We start from the raw sequence: 27,816 nt of genomic DNA, 5'->3' as shown, positions 1-27,816 counted from the left end.
TAATAGGACCATCCACGCAGACAACCAGTTATGAATACAGCATTTTCAACCCCGCCCTCTGGAAACATATTTCTCAAATCTAAGTATCCCCCAGAACATACTCAATTCATTGGGGCATGGACTCTACAAGGTGTCAAAAGCATTCCAAAGTGATGCTGGCCAATGTTGACTCCAATGCTTCCCAAAGCTGTGTGAAGTTGGCTGGATATCCTATGGGGGGTGGTGGACGATTCTTAATACACATAGGAAACTGTTGAGCATGAAAAACCCAGCAGCGTTGAGCATGAAAAACCCAGGCACTTAAATATTTTGTCTTGCCCATTGACCCTCTGAATGGCACACATACACAATCCATGTCTCAATTGTCTCAAGGCTTAAAAATCCTTCTTTAACCTGTCTCCTCTCCTTCATTGACACTGATCAATAAGGGATCATAGCTTTCACCTGGATTCACCTGGTCAGTCAATGTCATGGAAAGAGCAGGTGTTCATAATGTTTTGTACACTCAGTGTACATGAAGGCTACAACCTTCTAAGTCTGTCGTAATGGATATTGCCGTAGCACAAGCAAGACGCAGTCTACAAATTGCATTGCAGAAAAAACAATGAGCGTTTTTTCTATGTGTGTCTTGCTTGTTTGATATACAGTAGCTTGCCTAAATAAGTGCATAAGTGCCTGAAAAAATAACATGAAATTGCTGGACAACTTGTTTGTGTCATGCTTATGTTTGCAATAGCCTACTGTTTCAACAGACAAATAACTATGTTTGTTCAAATTGTATTGTGTACAAGTGGAGCAGCTGAAAGGACGTAGGCTAGTGGATCTCGCATGCACAGAAATCTCCATATTTTTAGCAACAGCAAGTTGGGTTCCAGAAAATCTTCACCCATATGGTCCCCAGGCAAACATTGGCCATGCTGTGGTCAATGGTTCGAATGGGTATGGCCTCTTGGATTCCTGAGAGCTAGTTTTCAACCCAGTCATATTGATGATGGATGAAGGTGTTAAAATTGATTCCCTATGGATTTAGATGTAATGTACATGATACAGCTGTGCAACTTCTAGTATGCTATGCTTATTTCTTGCTACCTATTTGGTTTGACCTGAAGGTCTCCTTTCCTTCAAAATATTGGACTGAAAGGAGATGATGAGAGGAGGTCAGACTATTGAGACACACCATGGTATCAAGAATATTTATCCCAAGGCATGCATGCCCTACAGGGTAATTGGGATTTAGGCATAGTTAATACACTGAGTAACAACAATGTCATTCCAAGAGTAATGAGAATAATATGATTGAGTAAAATATTAGGAACAACGAACAAACAAAGCAAATATGCCTAATTACTTTCCCCAAGAGAGAAAATGCAGGCTGGAACGTCAACGCATTGGAGGCGCGAGAAAACCCAAGTTGCACTTGATTTAGTTCACGTGACCGGAGTTCGTCCTTTATGGCCGTTGGATTTCCAGTCATTTTCTGCACATCTACTCCAACCGGCGCACATTGGTGAGTTAAATTGAATCCACTTAATCTCGCGTCTGTGGGAGGAGTCCAGCTCAACAGCTGGCTTGCTCGCTTTGATGCTTTTTGACCCTGCCACACCGCGATACACTGTCTGTGCCCTTTGAAAAAAACACACATTGTCCCATTCAAAGAAGAAAAACGGACAAGGAGGACTTAAAACTACCCAAAGATTTGATGGACTATTGCAACTGCATCGTTGAATTAACTGAACTTAGTTTTTCGTGAGAAACACCGGAGATTTGCCTCGTTAAATGGTGACCATCATTGGATTGTCTTTTGACAGAGGTGTTGCAGCTAGCTGAAGGCGCTCAGACGAGCAAGAAGAAACAAAAGGTGAGAGCGAAAAACTTGATTCTAATCCAAAAGGGAAAAGGTGATATACTGACAATGTATCTTATCTTTATTTCCTGTAAGAATTTGCTAGAGTTGATATCTAGGGAATTCAGCATCAAACCTCTAACTGAAGTTATGCAAATGTTGCACATCAAATTCTGCCATTTTGCTGCGAAAGTGTCAAAAAGCTGATCATCTGGGGTGTTTACACTATAAACCAGGCGGCTAAAATAGCTAACTGATCTGACCTGATCATGATAGCCAATAGTGACAACACGATGATGTTGAGTATTTATCAATTTTTCCTCTTTCTAGACGGGACACGTCGCCGCTTTACTCTCTCCCTTTCCTCGCACCCAACTTGGGGCCCAAATCACGAACAAATCGGCTGAGATGCAGCTGCCAGTCACCTTGAGTTAAATGGTAGTTCATGAGAGGAGAGTGCAAGTTTGGCCAAGGACGAGGAGAAAGAAGAAGACCGATTCCCGAAGCGGAGGGACAGGACGGGGAGTGGACATGTATTTTTGGGCGATACTACCTGTCAGTCTGCCTGCCTTGACCATCACTGGAATTTGGGTTGTGTGAGTGCCTCTGTTTTTGTTTTAATCTAGGCTTGAACCCAAAGGCAGGCAGGTGGTGATATTGAGCAGTTTCATTGTACTGCCAGCTATACACTCCTATCCCCGTGGACAGGTACTACATAAAACATTCGCATTTTAGCCATATTTAATGAGGAGATGGTGGATATAAAAATATATGCATACTTTCTTTATGAAACACCATTATTCCATCACCATTTAAGAGTGGCTAAATGCTAGTCCCGGATGTTGCGTATTTATTTATTTGATTTATTTTACCTTTATTTAACCAGGTAGGCAAGTTGAGAACAAGTTCTCATTTACAATTGCGACCTGGCCAAGATAAAGCAAAGCAGTTCGACAGATAAAACGACACAGAGTTACACATGGAGTAAAAACAAACATACAGTCAATAATGCAGTATAAACAAGTCTATATACAATGTGAGCAAATGAGGTGAGAAGGGAGGTAAAGGCAAAAAAGGCCATGATGGCAAAGTAAATACAATATAGCAAGTAAAATACTGGAATGGTAGTTTTGCAATGGAAGAATGTGCAAAGTAGAAATAAAAAAAATAATGGGGTGCAAAGGAGCAAAATAAATAAATAAATAAAAATTAAATACAGTTGGGAAAGAGGTAGTTGTTTGGGCTAAATTATAGGTGGGCTATGTACAGGTGCAGTAATCTGTGAGCTGCTCTGACAGTTGGTGCTTAAAGCTAGTGAGGGAGATAAGTGTTTCCAGTTTCAGAGATTTTTGTAGTTCGTTCCAGTCATTGGCAGCAGAGAACTGGAAGGAGAGGCGGCCAAAGAAAGAATTGGTTTTGGGGGTGACTAGAGAGATATACCTGCTGGAGCGTGTGCTACAGGTGGGAGATGCTATGGTGACCAGCGAGCTGAGATAAGGGGGGACTTTACCTAGCAGGGTCTTGTAGATGACATGGAGCCAGTGGGTTTGGCGACGAGTATGAAGCGAGGGCCAGCCAACGAGAGCGTACAGGTCGCAATGGTGGGTAGTATATGGGGCTTTGGTGATAAAACGGATTGCACTGTGATAGACTGCATCCAATTTGTTGAGTAGGGTATTGGAGGCTATTTTGTAAATGACATCGCCAAAGTCGAGGATTGGTAGGATGGTCAGTTTTACAAGGGTATGTTTGGCAGCATGAGTGAAGGATGCTTTGTTGCGAAATAGGAAGCCAATTTCTAGATTATTGCGTTCAGACAATCAGGTTGCAGCACTCTGTTGTTTACCCTTGGTCTGAACGCTGTACACAAGGTCAGGAATTAGCATTAGTCACCCTAGCATGGTGGTGTAAAATGGTGTTTCATAAAGAAAGTAGGCATATTTTCCCAAAAATTTCCAGCCGTTTTCCCCCAGAAAATCAACGCCTTTGCAGCCTGAATGAAGAATGTTTTATGTACGAACCGGTCCACAGGATACGAGTGTATCACAGGAGGCTGCTGAGAGGACGATGGCTCATAATAATGGCTGAATGGAGTCAATGGAATGGTATCAAACACATGTGTTTGATGAGTTAGATTAACATTCCATTTATTCTGTTCCAGCCATTACTGTGAGCCTGTCCTCCCCAAATAAGGAGAGTGAGAGAAGGAAAGATGGATAGGGAGGAAGGGGTGTTGGCTGCTGTGTTGCTGCCAGTTTCCTCTCACCTATTTCTAGGCTTGGGCGGTATACCGTATGCTGGGATATTTGGACATAGCCACTGGATGGGTTTTCAATACTCTCAATACCGTTGAAACTATTTTTGAAACAAATGTTTTTCAATTCATTTTAGTATTTGTAGCTACTTTTTAAGTAAATATCTGCAGTCAACTTGTGCAATACCTTAGTAGATAAAGCAGATTATGTTCTTCATTTTACCTGTAACATTATTTAGCATTATGAAGCTTACATACTGACCACACCTCTCGTGAGCGAGTGTTGAAAAATAAATGTTAATTCATTTCACCCACACTGCTCGCGCGTGTCAATGAACGGCTGTGTAGCTAGGCGCTAAATTAGAACTTGGTTCTATTTGTGACGCTCGACGTCCTGCCTCTCCCATCTCCTCATTGGTTTTTAGGAGCATATACCCACATGAGTGATTGAAAGATGATCTGAGGTCCACACTCTAGTCCAGTCGGTTGTGGTAATGCACCTTAAAGTTGGTTGCAAACCGCCATATAAAGTCCAAAGAAGAAGAAACCTGAAGGAGGAGAGATTCCTAGAATTGAACTCGGTTGACTGTTTGATCTGTAGATTAATTGTCAGAGGATCTTGTGCGTTTCAGGTAAAATAATAACCCAATGTTTATATCCCAGGACAAATTAGCTAGCAACAGCAAGTTAGCGAGAAATTGCCATACATTTTTAATGCTTTTCGACCTGTCCCCAAATTAATATAATTGGTTCAGAGTTTGTTTTGATATTTCAACCTGCGTGTCCTGATCGCATCTGATGTGGGGGGACAAAATCAACTTGCGCGAACGCACGCGAGCCTGCGGTCTGGTCAGCATGTTACCATAGTTCACCAGAACAGTTGAGCCAGCCACCTATTTGTTTGTAAATAGCACAACGGGAGAAAGGGGGAGCAGGTGAGTCCAGCTGTGTATTGAGAGGGGTCATGTTTTATATTGAAAGTCAAGTGCTTTTTATTTATTTCAGTAGAGTGATCAGGGACGTGCAACTATAGTTATCCTTCACAGAAAATAAATGGTTGCAACACATTCGGCAGAAAATAGCTTAATTTTCATCAGATGACAACAGAAGTGCAACGCTATTTGGCTGGCAGAGTAAATAAGCTTACAATGAAGAAGCAAGGTATTTTTTGCACGACCATCATTTATACTGTTTATCATAGAAAAAATATAGCCAGCTACATTTCCTAATGTTTTGCTTAAAGTTAATCTTGCATTTTAGCAAGAAAAGTAGGCTGGCTACAAAGAGAAAATAAAAGTACCGGAGAAAAGTATCTACCCATCAGTCAGAGCGATGTCTGCTGATAGAATGCCCGTTTGGGAATTCTCATCATAGTGGAGAAGTCCAACTGACGCACAAAATTAGTCTGATGCTGAGCAGAAATACAATAAGAAGCGTTTTAGATCTGCGTTTATGAAACACAATAAGTTATTTCTTTCTGTTTTCATGTGGAAAAACCCAGAATTCTGCATGAACACGACCTGTAAATTTAACTTGCTAGTTATCTAAGTAAGTGGCTGAATTAATACATTGACAAGGCATCATATTGTGTTCGCTTTCTGCCATGTTTGAGAAGTCAAGCCCTTTGGATTAGTTATATGTACAGCTGCCACTGCTATCTTGATTTCCTTGCGTTTCTTTCTTTTCCTCTGTTCTCGGTTCATTTTCTCCTTCCCCCTCTTCTCCGAGCTGGCCTGTTGCCCTAGCGACTCCTGACTCCACACAGCTACAGCGTGTACACATGCTGCTCCAGAGCCAGTAATGTTGTTCCTGTAGACAAACATGCATCCAAAACTTTCTTCATTTGCACAATGTCTCTACTTCACATTTTCTTGTAAATTTCCAAACTCACCAGAAATGACATTCGGTAGTTCCTACCTACAGTACCTTCGGGAAGTATTTAGACCCCTTGACTTTTTCAACATTTTGTTACGTTACAGGCTTATTTTAAAATGGATTATTTTTATTTATTTATTTAAAAAAAAAAAAATCCTTCATCAATCAACACACAATACCCCATAATAACAAAACAAAAACGTTTTACTTTTTTTATTGCAAATGTGTAAAATTGAACCAAAAAAATACCTTATTAAATTATTTTGTCCCTCATCTATCTACACACAATACCCCATAATGACAAAGTAAAAACAGGTTTTTAGAAATGTGCAAATTTATTTAAAAAAAACAACAACAGATAGCTTGACTTGAAATTGACCTCGGATGCGTCCTGTTTCCATTGATCATCCTTGAGATGTTTCTACAACTTGATTGGAGTCCACCTGTGGTAAATTCAATTGATTGAACATGATTTGGAAAGGCACACACCTGTCTATACAGTATAAGGTCCCACAGTTGACAGTGCATGGCGCCCCCTTGTATACTAAGCCGGTAATACCGTAAATCCCGGGATGAGAGAAGGACTATATGAACATCTGGATACCGCCCAACCCTACCTATTTCCTTCTTGTCCAGTGGGCCTCACAAGGCTGCTCTGTCTTCCAGAGCAGTCAATGGTCCCTCTCCCTGGGCAGCGGAATTGAAAAGGCACGCTTTGTTACGTAAAGGCCCTCCTCCCACTGCCGTGGCTGGGTGGAAGTAGGGTAAATACTGGGCTGCCGGGGTAGTCAGAGTGCTTATTCAGGGCTTTCACATGGGAACACGCAAACAAACACACACACACGGTAAGCCCTACACCATGAAAGAGCTACTCAGAGCTAGACGATGACTTGACTTTATGGTCCACCCATAGCTAGCCAGCTTCTTACATTGATTCTTCCATTGACCTTTCAGTTCACTAATGTTTAAATAAAATTTGTTTTATTGAAGAGCTGTGTCTATTCAGTACAGTGTCCTTTTTTCCATGCTCTTCAAAATGCTGAAAACAGGTGTCCGAAAATGCTAATATTATATTGACAATTTACATGTAGCCTAGAGATACCCTGAGGTAAGTTAATGTGTACTGATAGTCAGACATTCAACTCTTCTCTGTTTTGTTTCAGTGAATGAAATCTTAGATGTTGATTTGATTACAGAACAACAAATGATAGCAGCACTCTGACATTTCATCTCCGTTTCATTTGTCATGAGGCATTTCTGCAGTAAGACCTTTTTAGATTCAACAGTCTCAACATTTCTGTTCAGTTTATAGTTGTCCATACTTTGATATTATTGTCCAAAAACTGTTACCAAAATCCACATGTGACTTGGACTAGAGTACTAGCTTATGCATGTACCCAAAACCGAAGCTACAGTCTCGGATGACATTGTGTTATTTTATAGTGTTCCAGAATGTACAGATTCTAGAAGTTTCCATAGGAAAACATGGCTTTCCCTTCTGCTGCCTCCCAGTCATGCAATTATAGCCAAACCACACACACACACACCACCACAACTCAGCCCACGGATGTAAGCACATCTATTATTATCATGCCACCATATACAGCCCATATAGCTAGTATCAAGGCAAAGAAAGAGCACTTTATTTCGAGAAATTGTCTATAACCAAACCACACTTGGTGTTATTTTAACTTCAAGAACTCCATGAGTTCACAAAAACGGGTTTGAGAAAAAGGGAAAAACTGGTTGAAAACAGTTAGCCAGCCCAGCTCAGTGAGGCGTGACTGTTCAGGTTGAGTGAATGTGGTGATTGTGTTTCTGCAGGAGAACTCTTGCTTTTTTTTTTTTTTTTTTTCTCGAACTCTGTCCTCCATGTTTTTGAAACCCTGAGAGGCCCATGCAGGGTGAGGACACTTTCAATAATCTATTACTACCTGTGTCTTGTCTGTCATTCACACCTACCTGTCCTATTTTCACTTTGTGTGTGTGTGTGTGTGTGTGGCAGCATACACAACCTGATTTGTATTTTGGGAGCAGTTACTTGGTGTTTTGAGGCTCGTAGACTAGCGTCTCTCTTTTTCTTTCTCCCTCTCCTTTTATCCCCCTCTTTCACTTTTAACCCTCTCTCTCTCTTATCTCCCCCTCTTTCTTCCTCCCCATCGCTTACCTCTCTCTCTCTTTATGATGATTATTCATGGTTGCTGTGGTTTCAGAGGCAAATGGTGGAGTGTGTGTTTACCAAATGTAATTTAGTTTTTGGTCTCAGGTGATCTGTGTGTCTGAGACTGTGTGTCATGATGCTCCCAGTTTTTGATGTTATGTTGGTGTCGGTGTGCGTGCTCAGTCCCCTCCTGTACTCCTTGTTCACTCATGACTGCATGGCCAGGCCTGATCACCGACAACGATGAGACCGCCTATAGGGAGGAGGTCCGAGACCTGGCTGTGTGGTGCCAGGACAACAACCTCTCCCTCATCGTGCTCAAGACAAAGGAAATTATTGTGGACTACAGGAAAAGGAGGACCGAGCACACCCCCATTCTCATTGACGGGGCTGTAGTGAAGCAGGTTGAGAGCTTCAAGTTCCTTGGTGTCCTTATCACCAACAAACTATCGTGATCTAAACACACTAAGACAGTCGTGGAGAGGGCACGACAAAACCTATTCCCCCTCAGGAGACTGAAAAGATTGACTATGTACCGGTACCCCCTGCATATAGCCTCACTATTGTTATTTTACTGCTGCTGTTTTAATTATTTTATTTTTTATTTTCTATTTTTTACTTAACCTGTCTAGGACTGGCGGAACCCCTCGCCAACACCCAATGAAATTGCAGGGCGCCAAATACAAATCAACAGAAATCTCATAAATCAAATTCCTCAAACACAAGTATTAGGCACAATTTTAAAGATACAATTCTCGTTAATCCAGCCACAGTGTCTGATTTAAAAAATCCTTTACAGCGAAAGCTCCACACTTATTATTATTATGTTAGGTCACCACCAACTCACAGAAAAACCCAGCCATTTTTCCAACCAAAGAGAGGAGTCACAAATAGAGATAAAATGAATCACTAACCTTTGATCTTCATCAGATTACACTCATAGGACTTCATGTTACACAATACATGTATGTTTTGTTCGGTAAAGTTCATATTTATATCCCAAAATCTTATTTTACATTGGCGTGTTATGTTCAGTAGTTCCAAAACATGCAGTGATATTGCAGAGAGCCACATGAATTTACAGAAATACTCATTATAAATGTTGCTGAAGATACATGGAATTATAGATACACTTCTCCTTACTGCAACCGCTGTGCCAGATTTTTTAAAAACTTTACGGAAAAAGCATAATCTGAGTACGGCGCTCAGAGCCCAAAACAGCCAAAAGAAATATCCGCCATGTTGCGCAGTCAACATTAGTCATAAATAGCATTATAAATATTCACTTACCTTTGATCTTCATCAGAATGCACTCCCAGGAATCCCAGTTCCACAATAAATGTTTGATTTGTTCGATAATGTCCATTTATGTCCATTTATGTCCAAATAGCTTCTTTTGTTAGGGCGTTTGATAACAAATCCAAAAGCGCGTTCAGGCCCAGTCGGACGAAAAGTTCAAAAAGTTATATTACAGGTCGCAGAAACATGTCAAACTAATTATAGAATCAATCTTTAGGATGTTTTTATCATAAATGTTCAATAATGTTCCAACCGGATAATTATATTGTCTGTAGAAAAGCAATGGAACGAGAGATACCACTCATGTGAAAGCGCGTGACTGAGAATGAGGCTGCTGCCAGACCCCTTAGTCAAACAGCTCTCATCCGGAGAGAGAAGCTTTTAGTTTCATCTGACCAGAGTACCTTCTTTCATATATTTGGGGAGTCTCCCACATGCCTTTTGGCGAACACCAAACGTATTTTCTTTTTTTTTTCTTTAAGCAATAGCTTTTTTCTGGTCACTCTCCGTAAAGCCCAGCTCTTTGGAGTGTACGGCTTAAAGTGGCCCTATGGACAGATACTCCAATCTCCGCTGTGGAGTTTAGCAGCTCCTTCAGGGTTATCTTTGGTCTCTTTGTTGCCTCTGATGAATGCCCTCCTTGCCTGGTCCATGAGTTTTGGTTGGGGGCCCTCTCTTGGCAAGTTTGTGGTGCTCTGTTGGATGTTCAAAGTTTCTGTTATTTTTTTATAACCCAACCCTGATCTGTACTTCTCCACAACTTTGTCCCTGACCTGTTTGGTGAGCTCCTTGGTCTTCATGGCGCCGCTTGCTTGGTGGTGCCCCTTGCTTAGTGATGCAGACTCTGGGGCCTTTCAGAACAGGTGTGTGTATACAGTGGGGCAAAAAAGTATTTAGTCAGCCACCAATTGTGAAAGTTCTCCCACTTAAAATGATGAGAGGCCTGTAATTTCTATCATAGGTACACTTCAACTATGACAGACAAAATGAGGGAAAAAAATCCAGAAAATCACATTGTAGGATTTTTAATGAATTTATTTGCAAGGGGAACTACCACTCCAAGTCTCAGAGCGAGTGACGTTTGAAACGCTATTAGCGCACACCCCGCTAACTAGCCAGCCATTTCACATAGTTTACTCAAGCCTAATCTCGGGAGTTGATAGGCTTGAAGTCATAAACAACTGCTGGCAAAAGCACAAAAGTGCTGTTTGAATGAATGCTTACGAGCCTGCTGGTGCCTACCATCGCTCATTCAGACTGCTCTATCAAATCATAGACTTAATTATAACATAATAACACACAGAAATACGAGCCTAAGGTCAGTTAATATGGCCGAATCCGGAAACTATCATCTCAAAAACAAGACGTTTATTCTTTCAGTGAAATACGGAACCGTTACGTATTTTATCTAACGGGTGGCATCGATAAGTCTAAATATTCCTGTTACATTGCACAACCTTCAATGTTATGTCATAATTACGTAAAATTCTGGCAAATTAGGCGGCCCAAACTGTTGCATGACTCTGCGTGCAATGAACGCAAGAGAAGTGACACAATTTCACCTGGTTAATATTGCCTGCTAAACTGGATTTCTTTTAGCTAAATAAACTAGTAATATCATCAACCATGTGTAGTTAACTAGTGATTATGATTGATTTTGTTTTTTATAAGATAAGTTTAACGCTAGCTAGCAACTTACCTTGGCTTACTGCACAATGAGAGGCAGGTGGTTAGAGCGTTGGACTAGTTAACTAAGGTTGCAAGATTGATTCCCCTACGCTGACAAGGTAAAAATCTTTCGTTCTGCCCCTGAACGAGGCAGTTAACCCACCGTTCCTAGGCCGTCATTGAAAATAAGAATGTATCCTTAACGGACTTGCCTAGTTAAATAAAGATTAAATAAAGGTGTAAGAAAAGAAAAAATTGGCCAAATCGGTGTCCAAAAATACCGATTTCCGATTGTTATGAAAACTTGAAATCGGCCATTCCGATTAATCGGTCGACCTCTAGTATGTGATCAATAAAATTTGATTTATGAAGAGAAATTATAGCTAAAACGTATCGGTGCTCATCGGCCATTGGACATAAACATTACATAACAAATCGCAAATTCAAAAATGAGTGGTTTGGAAGGAATGAGTGGCTAACTGCAAGCGTTGCAAAGCAATCATTATTTTGCTTCCCCTGCCTGCTAGTCGGTGGAGAGGGTGTGTGGTCCAAGTCTGGGTTTAAGAATGAAAAAAACTCCAAACTTAAAAAGATGAACATTAACACGCAACACCAAGGGACAGAAGAGGTTGAATACATTGGCCATGCTGTCAATCCAGCATGACTTCTTCTGCGTTCAAGGCAACTGGGAACTCGGGGGGCGGGGTGGGGGGGGGAAACAAGCTCAGACTGTGAAAGTGTTTTGAACGGTCATCCAACTCGGAATTCCAAGTCAGGAACTCGGGCCAATTTCTAGAGCTATGACATTCCGACCTGAAGGTCAATGATGTCATTATTTGACTTTTTTTTTTTTTCAAGTTCTAGGATGGATATATATATATATATACTGTAGCTAAGAAATTATTACTAAGTGTACAGTATGTTGTGTAGTAAGCTGTTAGTAGCCCATGGGCCTCACTGAGAATTTGGTCCCTCATCCCCCTCAGAGCTTAGCCTACTGTTCTGACTTGGTGGTGCACATGTAGCCTATAGCCTGTTTTTAGAGAAATGTCATTATCGAATATTGTAAGAGCTTTCATTTTCTGCTTTAATGCCCCTTTTAAACTACATGACTACTACATGTGGACACCTGCTCGTCGAACATCTCATTCCAAAATCATGGGTATTAATATGATGTTGGTCCCCCCCTTTGCTGCTATAACAGCCTCCACTCTTTTGGGAAGGCTTTCCACTACATCAGTAGCTCCCAAACTTTTTATAGTCCCGTACCCCTTCAAACATTCAACCTCCAGCTGTGTCCCCCTCTAGCACCAGGGTCAGCACACTCTCAAATGTAATTTTTTGCCATCATTGTAAGCCTGCCACACACACACTATACGATACACTCATTCTTATGTTTAATTAATGTGAGTTTTTGTCACAACCCGGATCGGGGGAAGTGACAAATTGCTCTTATAGGACCAGGGCACAAATTATAATAATCAATAATTTTGCTCTTTTATAGCCATCTTACATATAAAACCTTGTTTGTTAACCTGTGGTGAGTTATTCACCATTTTTGATTAATGAGAAGGGTGTGCTTGAAAGGATGCACATAACTCTGCAATGTTGTATTGGAGAGTCTGTCTTTTTCCACACACAGTCTGTGCCTGTATTTAGTTATCATACAAGTGAGGGCCAAGAATCCACTCTCATATAGGTACGGGGTTGCAAAGGGAATCAGTGTCTTAACAGCATGATTTGCCAAGGCAGGATACTCTGAGCGCAGCCCAATCCAGAAATCTGGCAGTGGCTTCTGATGAAATTATATTTTCACAGAACCGCTTGTTGCAATTTCGATGAGGCTCTCTTGTTCAGATATCGGTAAGTGGACTGGAGGCAGGGCATGAAAGGGATAACGAATCCAGTTTGTGTCATCTGTTTTGGGAAAGTAACTGCGTAATTGATCCCCCAATTCACTCAGGTGCTTCGTTATATCACATTTGACACGGTCTGTAAGCTTGAGTTCATTTGCACACAAAAAAACATACAATGATGAAAATACCTGTGTGTTGTCCTTGTTAATGCAGACCGAGAAGAGCTCCAACTTCTTGATCATAGCCTCAATTTTGTCCCGCACATTGAATATAGTTGCGGAGAGTCCCTGTAATCCTAGATTCAGATCATTCAGGCGAGAAAAAACAACACCCAGATAGGCCAGTCGTGGGAGAAACTCGTAATCATGCAAGCAGTCAGACAAGTGCAAATTATGGTCAGTAAAGACCATGGCGTCGGGAGCAACTGCTTACATGTGCGTTACCACTCCACTATGTCTCCCTGTAATGGCTTTTGCGCCATCAGCACAGATACCAACACATCTTGACCACAAGTCCATTTGATGTCACAAAGCTGTCCAGTACATTAAAAATATCCTCTCCTGTTGTACTGGTTTCCAGTGGTTTGCAGAAGAGGATGTCTTCTTTAATTGACTCCCCCTATAAACGTAACGGACATATACCAGGAGCTGGGCCTGGCCGCCACATCTGTTGACTCATCCAGCTGTAACGCATAGAATTCACTGGCTTGTATGCGAAGCAGTAATTGTTTCAAAACATCTGCAATGTCACTGATGCGTCATGAAACAGTTGTTTGAAGTCATTGTCTGTACAGTTTTTTGGGGGGGGGCCTTTTCTCCCAGCATTGTCCCAGCCATATCCACAGCAGCAGGAATAATGAAGTCCTCCACCATAGTATGGGGCTTGCCTGTCCTAACCACTCCGTAGCTCACCATATAAGACTCTTCCAGCCCCTTCTTATTAATGGTATCTGTTGCTTTAATACATGACTTACTACTCGAAATCATCTTAATTCTTGCTAAAAAAAAACCTGTGGCTTATTTTTCACATTGGCATGTTTTGTTTGCAAATGTCTGCGCAAGACTGAAGGTTTCATCGAGTTGTGAGGTAGTACTTTTGCACATATAACACACTGTAGCTGAGGAAAGGCACTACTCCTAATATAAGTGAACCCCAAATCAATGTAGTTATCATATTTGCGCCTCTGATGGTCCAACGTCCTTGTCTGTTGTTCAGTGCTTTCCCAGGTAAGGGGGCAGTAGCTCTTCGGCTGCATCAGATTCACACCTGTCAGTGTCCATGCTAGCTGGGCTAACAACAAATGTAGAATTACTGATGCTAGCATTGGAAGTGCTTGTGGAAGCAGAACAACTTGTGTCTTCGACAGGTGCAGGTGTAGTACTGCTGGTAGTAGCAGTACTACAACTGCACGGGTCTTACTTTATTAAACCATTTATCTATTTTCGGGCAATTGGAATGAGCAGCAGCTACATACTGACCGTAAGTGGAATTCCTGCAAGAGATTAAAGGTTAATGTGATTGGATGTTAATTATTTGACTGGGCTGCATGTATTTGACATTGTGTTGTTATTTCGCTGAACACTAGATGGTTTCATTTTATTTTTGGCAGTGAAATGAGACTACTCAGGCGAGAAGAAAACATCACGAAAATGTATAGCCCTGTTGGAAAATAGAAATGGACTGTTTGAAAATGTGGATAATAATAATAATATATATATTTTTAAATGTGAATTACATTTTTATTTGGGGTACCACCGACCGAATTGCAAGTACCCAAGTTTGGGAATACCTACAGTAGATGATGGAACATTGCTATCGGGACTGGCATCCATTCAGCCACGAGCATTAGTGAGGTCAGGCACTGATGTTGGCCGATTAGGTCTGGCTCGCAGTCGGCGTTCCAATTCATCCCCAAGGTTTTCGATGAGGTTGTCAGAGCTCTGTGCAGGCCAGTCAAGTTCTTCCACACCAATCTCGACAAAACATTTATTTTATGAACTTCACTTTGTGCGTAGGGGCATTGTTATACTGAAACAGGAAAGGGCCTTCCCCAAACTGTTGCCACACAGTTGGAAGCACAGAATTGTCTAGAATGTCATTGTATTCTGTAGCGTTAAGATTTCCCTTCACTGGAACTATGGGGCCTAGGCCGAACCATGAAAAACAGCCCCAGACCATTATTCCTCCTCCACCTAACTTTACAGTTGGCACTATGCATTGGGGCAGGTAGCGTTTTCCTGTCACCTGTGAAACACAGATTCATCCGTCGGACTGCCAGATGGTGAAGCGTGATTCATCACTCCAGAGAATGCGTTTCCACTGCTTCAATGGCGGTGAGCTTTACATCACTCCAACCAACGCTTGGCATTGATATGATATTTGTGCACATAAAAATGTAGGAAAATTAATCTCATGTAGGCAAATACAATTTTGTTCCCTGTGTTAACCCTCCTGCTGTGTTCTGGTCGAATTGGACCGATTTGACAAGTTCTCTCTCTAAAAAAATGTTGTTAATTAAATCTGATTGGAACTTCTCAAAGTCAGGGGCGTGGTCGACAGTGCGCACCTCATCTCTGCTGTCATAGAGTGCTGTCACACGATATTTGTTTTTAATCCCAGTCGAAGCTAATTTTTTTCTGATTTTCCCAGTTGTCTTGAACGCACAAAGTCGGAAGTCGTAGATTTCCCAGTTCTGTGTTGGTAGTTGTTTTGAACGCGGCATTCATGCTCAGTGGGAGGCAGCAGGATATTCCCCGTAGTGAACCGTGAATACATTTGGTCACATGACAGCTTGAATAGCTGTTTAATTTCACTTACCGGCATGTCAATCCAGGAACACAGTCAAATGGATTGGGAAGTAGGTCCCAAAGTGATTTTCCAAGTGTTTGAGGTAAGCAGCATCAGTCGTGTGGGACTCTTACTGATGCTGTTTTCTGTTAGTAACATTCACAGCTGAGGGAAGGGGGCATGGTTTCCTTTTGAAAGACTCCAATAAGAATGACTTCCTCTGAATCCACTGTTTTGGTCACTTATCTATAGAATGTTTTTGTATTTCCCCCAAATATGTCTGTTACATAGGCAAGGAGACACATTTTCTTTTCATTACAAAAAAAGTAAATCAAGTATTTTTTACATCCGTTGTAAATGACAACAGTTCTGCTTTCAATGCGGAAAAAGCTTTCCAACACTCCCCCCGCGAAACCACCAAGCCTCGGTATGAAATAGAACACTGTCTTGCGCTGATCCCATATCTCCACTTAGTTTTGCGAACAGGCTTGCGCGCAGTGGATGTAGTTTACACTTCGAACACACCGATAGCGTTATTGTATTTTGGTATACCAGAATTACATTCATTTCCAATGAAACACTGTGTTGCCTTGCAGCATTGCGTTTCAGAGGCAGTTGCAGTGCGCTTGGTGTGGTGCATACGTTGGATTTATCGAACTGTATGCGTAGACGGCTTGACAGAAATTGTGAATGTGAAACTTTTGTTGCATACTATTTTGCGCGAAATCACTGTCGATGTGTTCAAAGTGTACAATGGAAGTTACCTGCTGCAGTATATCTCAGAGATCTGCGCTCAGCTCTTTTGCTGCTAGTTGCTCTCATTGTATCATACAATGCATCTGTATGGCAGAGGGAGACGCATTCATAACTAGAGTGCAGAGGCCTGCCCGCCGTCCTGCTATAGATGGAATCTGTTTTTCGTCATTCTAGCCACACAGCACACTGAAAATCCCCTGTGTCATTTCATGCTTGGGAATCGTGAGACAGAAAAATACGTCATCGTGAATAGCATCCGCTGACATATATAGCGAACAAAAGTCAATGCATGGGCATCTCGGCCCTCAGCTAACGTCAATTTGGCGAGCATAATCTGGGGAGTTTGAATTGTTTAGTCAATTTCCTCTTGATTGCTAGCAATAGTATGAATGATTTGTTTAACAATGTTATCTGAAAAAGGTATTGATGTGAGTATCTGTACTCCCCACATGGTGAAAACTATATAAATTGAGACCGGTAAGTCTCTGCAATAGTGTGTGGTTTCATAGCGTAGCAGGCATAGCCATTCACCTTGGGAATTATTGAAGTGTAAGTGCTACCTGTGTTTGCCGAATGGGTGTGTAAACAGTTTAACTTTAGACCGTCCCCTCGCTCATACCCGGGTGCGAACCAGGGACCCTCTGCACACATCAACAACAGTCACCCACGAAGCATCGTTACCCATCGCTCCACAAAAGCCTCGACCCTTGCAGAGCAAGGGGAACTACTACTTCAAGGTCTCAGAGCAAGTGAGGTCACCGATTGAAACACTATTTAGCGCGCACCACCGCTAACTAAGCTAGCGTTTCACATCCGTTACAGGTGCAAGAGGGAAGTTCCTAATGGTGCTGAAGCCCCCTATTCTCAACTACAGAGAATGGGCGCATATCCGTCTATAAACCAAAGACTGTAAAAAAAAACATGAACACAGCCTACCTATCGCTCTAGTAATTTATTTGGCCCGGTCAGAATCAGCTGCCAAGGGCTGCTTGAATGCAGCGGCGATGATGTTGTTTCTTTGCGTTTCGGTCTTGCTCCGGTATACTGGGGTGACGTCCACGTACATTTGTCAACATATTTGAGGCGTTGGCAATTGCATAGGCTTTTCTCGTTGAGTGTGGCGACATACTGTTAACGTTTTATCCACAACTCTGTCCGTCGCCGTTGTATTCGACTGGGAAGCCAAAACATTACCAAACTGGATATTTAAACAATGATGGAAGATCCTCATTCTGGTTGATCGACCCCACCACTTGCATAACAAGTTCCCGCCTGCGCCTCACAAAAGGACAGTTTGAAATGCGCCAATTAAGATTTTAATTTTGATTGTAACGTGCACATAGACTCTAGTGGTTTTAACGGAATAGCCTGAAAAGTTTTCAGTTCAGATTTACTCAAGAGGTATAGGCCTACAATGCAGCATAGCCTAAAGCCCTAGTGTTTTTATTTTGTATTTTTTATGTATTCATTTAGGTTCACAGTGTGGACCGAACCGAGGTACCCATACCTACATGTGTGATTACACCCCTACAAAATCACATTGCATATTTGAATATGAATGAGTGGGTATTAATAAGTGCAATGCTTCAAGTAATCAAATGTTCAAGTTCCAGTTGTGTGGTCCAGATTTAAGACCATGGTTAGTTGATGAGTTGAGTCAGGTGTGTTGCATCCTGCCTGATGTGTTTTAACCCTAACCATGTGCCCTTTACCTGATCCATGTTGTCTATCTGATGTATAGGCTAACTCTTTTCTTCGTCACAGGTACGCAATGGCCTTGTACAACCAGCATGTCTGCCCTGTGGATAACTGGTACGTAGCTGAATCATACCCTATTCGTGTTAAAGTGTAACTGACAGCCTTTGAACTACTTTGCAGATATGAAACAGACAATCATATCAGTCAAAAATATAATGATGTTATAAAACCAACATTATAAGAGGTTTTAAAAATGGGTTATATTTGACTCAACATTCCATGACATACAGTAAGGAATTGTTGGAAGAATTGACGGATGCAGTTCAATGCATGATTAATATAATTCACCAATACATTTCTTGGTAGTCCAAAAAAGATTGCTATCAGGTTGTAAATCAGTTTCAATGACTCAATATTTTGGACAAAAACTGATGAATGTAACTAAGGCTGGGAATGTCAATACAATCAAACTACCAGGGGCAATGATCACAAGTCAGTCATAACGTGGCTAATCGGCTAGCATATCTATTTATATAGCAAGCTAAAAACAGAGCCTAACGTTAGCTATATAGCTAGCTAGGAGGATGTCATGTCATCGGAGGAGTGGGTGAGTGGCTGACTTTTTTCCCTCAGTTTTTCAGTGGCTACACAGCTAAAGATGTCATTTGGTGTGCCAGAGCTCAGAATAACTGGTGAATTTAAGAACTCGTAACACCCGCTGAATGTGACCGGTGTCAGTTAACATAGGCAAAAAAAAAAAAAATTCATAGTAAAAGTTCCCAAATGTAAGAGGACCCCTGTGGTATTTACATATTTGCAGTAATCCATTTCTAATGTTCTAAATTTGCGCTGTTGCAACTGCCTGTAAACACACAGTCAAGTTCAAAGTGAATGATGACAAGCCCTTGTGGCAAATGGCTTGTTTGCATAAAGGCCTACTGTAGCTCTGATTGGCTATGTTAACCAGCTAAAGTTATAACCAGTTATTAAACTGGAACTGACAGCATTTTAGCAACAGTTAACCCACTGTTCCCTGGGCGCCAGAGACGTGGCTGCCGATAAAGGCAGCCCTCCGCACGCACCTCTCTGAATCAGAGTGGTTGGGTTAAATGCAGAACACACATTTCAGTTGAACGCATTCAGTCGTACAACTGACTAGGTATCCCCCTGTCCCCTTAAAATTGAAATCCTTGAATGGGCCACCTAAGCATTTTTTTTCCCCGGGCTGCCTATGTAAAAAAACAGATATAGATCTTTTTATTTAATTTTAGAAACACATTTTTGGGATGGAAAAACACTTTCAGTGTAAACTCAAACAATTAAAACCAGATATAAAGTATGCAGAAAAGATCATGGAGCTACAGGATATGTTTTTTAATAATACGCCCCCTGCCCCTACACCACCTAAGCCCCTTTTTGATCCAGGGCAAACCCTGTTTAGGCTAGTTAATGTTTAGGCTACAAATAGAAACTCTATAGCACTCACGGCCATTGTCCCTATAATGTGACACCACACCTGTTTCTGGGGCTAGTAGGTGCAGACACTGACCTACAGCATACAGTATGTCTAAAGGGAATGCTAGAAAAACATGAATGACAACTTTATTGAGAGCAGGTGGAATAACATTCCAAGTACCATTGTATTGTCTCACTCTGTGGTGGTAGAACCAATAATATACAACATTGATGCTAATATTTACCTCAGGTCAAACACACCAGTATAATGTTGCTGGTCTTGTGAGAATTCAAACTGTACCACACAGAGGGAGGTGCATTCCTCTGTGTGTGTGGGTTTATATGGCGTGGGAGTAGCTGTGGTTCACCAGAGTATTTCTGGGTGATGTGAAAACCACACGTGTGTAATGTGTGTAATGTGTGTAATGTGTGTAATGTGTGTGTGTGTGACAATGTGTGTGCACTGTGACATACTGTCCGTAGTGATGATGTTTAACTGTCTTTGACTCACTCCCAAAGTCTTCCACCATACTGGGTGTGTGTGGGGTTGTCAAAACTGTCTTCCATGTAACGTCACTTCCAGACTAGTATTTCCATAACACGACTATTGCAATAGAGAAACATAGTCTGCTATTACACACTAGACTGTGTTACAATTACAAGGCCTGACATGATTTTTAAAACGATGTACTCATCAAAACATTCCCCCTCCTGTGTGTGTGTGCATTTTATTTTTCTAGGCTGTATAACCAGTCATGTGAGGAGGAGCTTTATCTACAGAGTGGACCAACTTTGTGCTGTACTCTGGACAATGTTCCTCTCATCAGGTTAGTCTAATCACTCACTTACTCACTTGTCATGTTGTGCTGCCGCCATGTTGTGCTGCCTCCATGCTGTGCTGCCTCCATGCTGTGCTTTCTCCATGTTGTGCTGCCTCCATGCTGTGCTGCCTCCATGCTGTGCTGCCTCCATGCTGTGCTGCCTCCATGTTGTGCTGCTTCCATGTTGTGCTGCCTCCATGTTGTGCTGCTTCCATGCTGTGCTGATACGATGTTGTTGTCATGTTGTGTTGCTGCCATGCTATGTTGTTGTCTTAGGTCTCTCTTTATGTAGTGTTGTCTCTTGTCATGATGTGGGTTTTGTGGCAGGTCATTGTAAATAAGAATTTGTTCTTAACTGACTTGCCTAGTTAAATAAAAAAATACAAAATAAATCGCTCAGTGAATTTAGAAAAAGTAAAACAAGTGCTCATATCAAATGGCACCCTATTCCCTATATATGTATTTTAATTTAATCTTTATTTAACTAGGCAAGTCCCTAACCTGGACAATTGTGCGCTGACTCCCGATCACGGCTGGTTGTGAGCCCGGGATTGAACCAGGGTCTGTAGTGAAGCCTCTAGAACTGAGATGCATTGCCTCAGGCCTCTGCGCCACTCGGGGGCCCCCAAATAATGCACCACCTTTGGTCAAATGTAGTGCACTAAATGGTAAATAGGTTGCCGTTTGGGATGGTCACAGCACACAAACTCTAAGCTCTATTTGTCTCCATTCAGACAGACTGACCATGCACACAGGAAAATACTCCCCTTCTATCTCTACTACATCATTCTCTTGAACACCCTTGTTGCCACAGGAAAGAGAATAATCATCTCTGGCCTCCTGCCATGCTATAGCAGTTACAGCTGTATCGCTGCCCTAAACGAGTTTCTGAAGAAACTTTGCAAAGACAGGAATTTCTCTTTTTGTGAAAATTTTAACTCGCTGTGGGAGCAACCAACACTCTTTAAAAGAGAAGGCATTCACTCTAACCGCGGAGGTTCCCGGATTATCTCCATCAACATAGCAAACTGCTTAAGAGACTGACTGTCTAGTCTCCAGTCCTCCATCTCCAGTCCTTTCTGTCATAATAAGCAACAGAGGACGAAATGAAAATTGTATTTAAAGGTGAAATAATATATATATATTTTTTAACCAAGTAGGCTAGTTGACAACAAGTTCTCATTTACAACTGCGACCTGGCCAAGATGAAGCAAAGCAGTGAAACACAAACAACAACAGAGTTACACATGGAATAAACAAACATACAGTCAATAATACAATAGAAAATTCTATACAGTGTGTGCAAATGAGGTAGGATAACGGAGGTAAGGCAATAAATAGGCCATAGTGGCAAAATAGTTACAATACAGCAATTAAACACTGGAGTGATAATACTGTGAAGCGGCACATCTGTCTCTTTTCGATGGCGGTTATGACATCGTTTAGGACCTTGAGCGTGGCTGAGGTGCACTCATGACCAGCTCGGAAACCAGATTGCCGTACCAGAAGGTACGGTGAGATTCGAAATGGTCGGTAATCTGTTTGTTAATTTGGCTTTTGAAGACCTTAGAAAGGCAGGGTAGGATAGATATAGGTATGTAGCAGTTTGGGTCTTCAATCTTGAAGAGAGGGATGACCGCGGCAGCTATCCAATCTTTGGGGATCTCAGACGATACGAAAGAGGTTGAACAGGCTAGTAATAGGGGTTGCAACAATTTTGGTGGATCATTTTAGAAAGAGAGGGTCCAGATTGTCTAGCACAGCTGATTTGTAGGGGTCCAGATTTTGCAGCTCTTTCAGAATATAAGCTATCTGAATTAGAAGTGGGGGATGCTTAGGCAAGTTGCTGTGGGGGGTGCAGGGCTGTTGACCCGGGTAGGGGTAACCAGGTGGAAAGCATGGCCAGCCGTAGAAAAATGCTTGTTGAAATTCTCAATTATTGCAGATTTATCGGTGGTGACAGTGTTTCCTAGCCTCAGAGCATAGGGCAGCTGGGAGGAGGTGCTCTTATTCTCCATGGACTTCCCTGAAAACGTACATATCGCGTGGGCTATTCGATGCTAATGCAGTATGCCACAGGATGTTTTTGTGCTGGTCAAGGGCAGTCAGGTCTGGAGTGAACCAGGGGTTATATCTGTTCCTGGTTCTACATTTTTTGAATGGGGCATGCTTATTTAAGATGGTGAGGAAGGCACTTTTCAAGAATAACCAGGCATCCTCTACTGACGGAATGAGCTCAATTTCCTTCCAGGATACCCGGACCAGGTCGATTAGAAAGGCCTGCTCGCTGAAGTGTTTTAGGGAGCGTTTGACAGTGATGAGGGGTGGTCGTTTGACCGGAGACCCGTTACGGATGCAGGCAATGAGACAGTGATCGCTGAGATCCTGGTTGAAGACAGCAGAGGTGTATTTGGAGGGCAGGTTGGTTAGGATGATATCTATGAGGGTGCCCGTGTTTACAGATTTGAGGTTGTACCTGGTAGGTTCATTGATAATTTGTGTGAGATTGAGGGCATCAAGTTTAGATTGTAGGATGGCTGGGGTGGTAAGCCTGTCCCAGTTTAGATCACCTAACAGCGTGAGCTCTGAGGAAAGATTGGGGGCAATAAATCCACATATGGTGTCCAGGGCACAGCTGGGGGCAGAAGGTGGTCTATAGCAAGCGGCAACTGTGAGTGAGTTGTTTCTGGAAAGGTGGATTTTTAGAAGTAGGAGCTCAAATTGTTTGGGCACAGACCTGGATAGTAAGACAGAACTCTGCAGGCTAACACCGCCCCCTTTGGCAGCTCTATCTTATATGAAAATGTTATAGTTAAGGATGGAAATATTAGGGTTTTTGATGGTCTTTCTAAGCCAGGACTCAGACACAGCTAGGATATATTATGTCCCAGAGAAAGTGCTGTCAATGTAAGTAACCTAATCTATGTTCTTTTAACTGTTAGCTCTGATGGTATTGATCAGAGCTAACAGTGAATGATAATTATGTACGTTGAATTCTGCTGTTTGCGCTGAAACTGTCTGCCTTAGGAAGAAGCCCACTGTGGTCAGCTCACTCATTACCATTGGTTCAAATGTCACTGAAATGTCTACCTCAGATCAGTCTCTCAGAATAGCCCGAGAAACAAGGTTCATGAAATGTACATCTTACTTACATCAGAAAACATTCATATTCTGGCCAGCTCTGAATCACACGGAGATGATTCCTTTGATGATGCAGTAGTAGCTCTACATGGTTATGGAATTTACAGGAAAGATAGAAATTCAAATAGAGGTGTTGCTATATATGTCCAGAGTCATGTTCCATTTAGGCTGAGAGAGGATCTCATGTCCGATGACGTGGAAGTAATGTGACTACAGATTAGTTTGCTTCACTTAAAGCCTATTATCGAAGGAAGTTTCTATAGACCACCCAGTGCTAAAAGTCAGTATTTGGACTATGTGTGTAATGCTCGATAATGCATGTCAGAAAAAAACAGAGGGGTGTGTTTTCTGGGTGATTTAAATATTGACTGGTTGACATCAAGATGTCCACACAAAAAAAACAACCTTTTAAACTGTAACCGATGCCCGCAATCTGGTTTAGGTTATCAGTCAATCTTACTGGGTATTTAAAAACAGAACAGGAACTAAATCATCCACGTGTATTGACCACCTCTTTACTAATGCGGCAGAAGTCTGCTCTAAAGCAGTATCCTCACTCATCAGATGTAGTGATCATAATATAATAGCCATATCTAGAAAAAACAAAGTTCCATAGACTTGACCTAAAATTGTGTATAAACAATCATACAATAGGTTTTGCAATGATTCCTATGTCAAAGATGTGAAAAATACTTGTTGGTCTGATGGATATAATGAGGAACAACCTGACACCGCACTTGAATCACTTATTAAATAACTTATTCCGGTTACTGATATGCCTGCCAAGAACTTCCAAATCCTCATGGATAGATGAAGAATTGAAAAACTGTATGGCTGAGAGGGATGAGGGAAAGGGAATAGAAAATAAATCTGACAACACAGCAGATTGGCATACATACAGTAAATTGAGAAATCACGTAACTTAACTAAACAAAAAGAAGAAACTATACTATGGAACAAAGAAAATGATATAAATAATGATTTAAAAAGTACCTTAAATGAAATTCTAGGCAAAAAAGTGAACTCGGCTCCATCCTTCATTGAGGCAGATGGCTTGTTCACAACAAAACCCTTTGATATTGCCAACCACTTCAATACATTTTTGTCAACAAGATTAGCAAACTTAGGCATGACATGCAAACAACAACCTCTGAGACTTCAAATTCATGCATAACGGACCAAATAATGAAATATGAGCACTGTTATGAGTTCAGCAAAGTTGGTGTGGAAGAGGTGATAGTAAAACAAAATATCAGCCATCTTGTACCAATAACCTGGATGGTAAATTGCTGAAGTTGTTAGAGGATAACACTGAGACTCCTGCTTGCCACATCTTCAATTTAAGCCTAGAAGACGGCGTGTGCCCTCAGGTCTGGAGGGAGGCAAAAGTTGTTCCACTGTCCAAGAACAGCAAAGCGCCCTTTCATGGTTCAAACAGCCGACCAATCAGCATGTTACCGGTGCTTAGCAAACGTTTGGAAAGAAACGTGTTTGACAAAATAAAATGTTATTTTACAGAAAACAAATTAACAACAGACTTTCCCAGCATGCTTTTAGGGAAGGGCACTCAGCATGCTTTTAGGGAAGGGCACTCAGCATGCTTTTAGGGAAGGGCACTCAACATGCTTGGCACTGACACAAATGACTGATGATTGGCTGACAGAAATTTATAGTAAGAAGATTGTGGGAGCTGTTTTGTTATATTTCAGTGCAGCTTTTGATATCATTGATCGTTACCTAAAGCTGGAAAAACGAAATGTTCTGGTTTTACATCCTCTGCCTTATCATGGATTGAGAGTTACCTATCTAATAGAACGCAGAGGGTTTCCTTTAATGGAAGCCTCTCTAATGCAAATTTGGTTGAGTGTGGCAGCCGGCTTGGGCCATTATTGTGTTCTGTTTTTTACTAATGACCTTCCACTGATCTTAAATAAAGCCTGTGTGTCTATGTACGCTGACGACTCAACCTTATACATGTCAGATACGACAGTAAAATAAATAACTGAGACACTTCACATAGAGCTCCAGTCAGGATTTGAATAGCTGACTAGTGTTAAATATCTCTGAAACTAAAAAAACGATTGTTTTTCTTTACAAAAGACTCACTCAACCCTAAACCTCATCTCTATCTATTACTGAATAATGTGGCGATTGAGCAAGTTGAGGAGACTAAACTGCTGGGTGTCACCCTAGATAGAAAGCTGTCATGGTCAAGACAATAATTGCTAAAATAGAAAGAGGTCTGTCCATGATAAGGCTTTGCTCTGCTTTCTTTCTAAATCAACCACAATCTACGGGACCTAGTTTTGTTACACCTAGACTACTGCCCAGTTGGAAAATTGCATTTGGTCCAGAACAAATCAAATCAAATTCTATTTGTCACATACACATGGTTAGCCGATGTTAATGTAAGTGTAGCGAAATGCTTGTGCTTCTAGTTCCAACCATGCAGTAATATCTAACAAGTAATCTAACAACTACCTTATACACACAAGTGTAAAGGAATGAATAAGAATATGTACATAAAAATATATATGGATGTCCGAATGGCATAGGCAAGATGCAGTAGATGGTATAGAGTACAGTATATAGATTTGAGATGTGTAGGGTATGTAAACATGATATAAAGTGGCATAGTTTAAAGTGACTAGTGATACATTTATTACCTCCAATGTTTTATTATTACAGTGGCTAGAGATGGAGTCACTATGTTGGCAGCAGCCACTCAATGTTAGTGATGGCTGTTTAACAGTCTGATGGCTAGAGTTAAAAGCTGTTGTTCAGTCTCTCGGTCCCAGCTTTGATGCACCTGTACTGACCTCGCCTTCTGGATGATAGCGGGGTGAACAGGCAGTGGCTCGGGTGGTTGTTGTCCTTGATGATCTTTATGGCCTTCCTGTGACATCGGGTGGTATAGGTGTCCTGGAGAACAGGTAGTTTGCCCCCGGTGATGCATTGTGCAGACCTCACTACCCTCTGGAGAGCCTTACGGTTGTGGGCGGAGCAGTTGCCGTACCAGCCCCGACAGCAGTTGCCGTATACAGCCCTACAGGATGCTCTCGATTGTGCATCTGTAAAACTTTGTGTGTTTTTGGTGACAAGCCGAATTTCTTCAGCCTCTTGAGTTTGAAGAGGCGCTGTCTGTGTGGGTGGTCCATTTCACTTTGTCCGTGATGTGTACGCCGAGGAACTTAACTTTCCACCTTCTCCACTACTGTCCCGTCGATGTGGATAGGGGGGGTGCACCCTCTGCTGTTTCCTGAAATCCACGATCATCTCCTTTGCTTTGTTGACGTTGAGTGTGAGGTTATTTTCCTGACACCACACTCCGAGGGCCCTCACCTCCTCCCTGTAGGCTGTCTCGTCGTTGTTGGTAATCAAGCCTATCACTGTAGTGTCATCTGCAAACTTGATGATTGAGTTGGAGACGTGCATGGCCACGCAGCCATGGGTGAACAGGGAGTACAGGAGAGGGCTGTGAACGCACCCTTGTGGGGCCCCAGTGTTGAGGATCAGCGGGGTGGAGATGTTGTTTCCTACCCTCACCACTTGGGGGCGGCCCGTCAGGAAGTCCAGGACCCAGTTGCACAGTGCGGGGTCGAGACCCAGGGTCTCGAGCTTAATGACGAGTTTGGAGGGTACTATGGTGTTAAATGCTGAGCTGTAGTCGATGAACAGCATTCTTACATAGGTATTCCTCTTGTCCAGGTGGGTTAGGGCAGTGTGATTGTGTTGTCTGTGGACCTATTGGGGTGGGTCTAGGGTGTCAGGTAGGGTGGAGGTGATATGGTCCTTGACTAGTCTCTCAAAGCACTTCATGATTACTGAGGTGAGTGCTATGGGGCGATAGTCATGTAGCTCAGTTACCTTAGCTTTCTTTGGAACAGGAACAATGTTGGCCCTCTTGAAGCATGTGGGAACAGCAGACTGGGATAGGGATTTATTGAGTATATCCGTAAACACACCAGCCAGCTGGTCTGCGCATGCTCTGAGGACGCGGCTAGGGATGCCATCTGGGCCGGCAGCCTTGCGAGGGTTAACATGTTTAAATGCTTTACTCATGTTGGCTGCTGTGAAGGAGAGCCCGTAGGTTTTGGTAGCGGTCCGTGTCGTTGGCACTGTATTGACTTCTGGAAGCAGGACATCGTGGTCCGCGACAGGGCTGGTTTTCTTTTTGTAGTCTGTGATTGACTGTAGACCCT

General features: G+C 42.1%; 1 protein-coding gene across 1 annotated transcript in view; it reads left to right on the top strand.

Annotated features, from left to right (window-relative positions):
• Positions 1-1,523: 1,523 nt before the first annotated feature.
• Positions 1,524-27,816, top strand: part of LOC109899831 (transmembrane protein 150A) — a 76,838-nt gene continuing 50,545 nt past the window's right edge. The window contains exons 1-4 of the mRNA XM_020495407.2: positions 1,524-1,858; positions 2,174-2,439; positions 18,264-18,311; positions 20,393-20,479. Coding sequence (XP_020350996.1) covers positions 2,279-2,439; positions 18,264-18,311; positions 20,393-20,479 — 296 coding nt within the window. The 5' untranslated portion in view covers positions 1,524-1,858; positions 2,174-2,278. The remainder of the gene's footprint in view (positions 1,859-2,173; positions 2,440-18,263; positions 18,312-20,392; positions 20,480-27,816) is intronic.

This window comes from Oncorhynchus kisutch, linkage group LG11 (assembly GCF_002021735.2).
Source record: "Oncorhynchus kisutch isolate 150728-3 linkage group LG11, Okis_V2, whole genome shotgun sequence".
Taxonomy (NCBI): Eukaryota; Metazoa; Chordata; class Actinopteri; order Salmoniformes; family Salmonidae; genus Oncorhynchus; species Oncorhynchus kisutch.
This window is presented reverse-complemented; position numbering and strand designations above follow the sequence as displayed.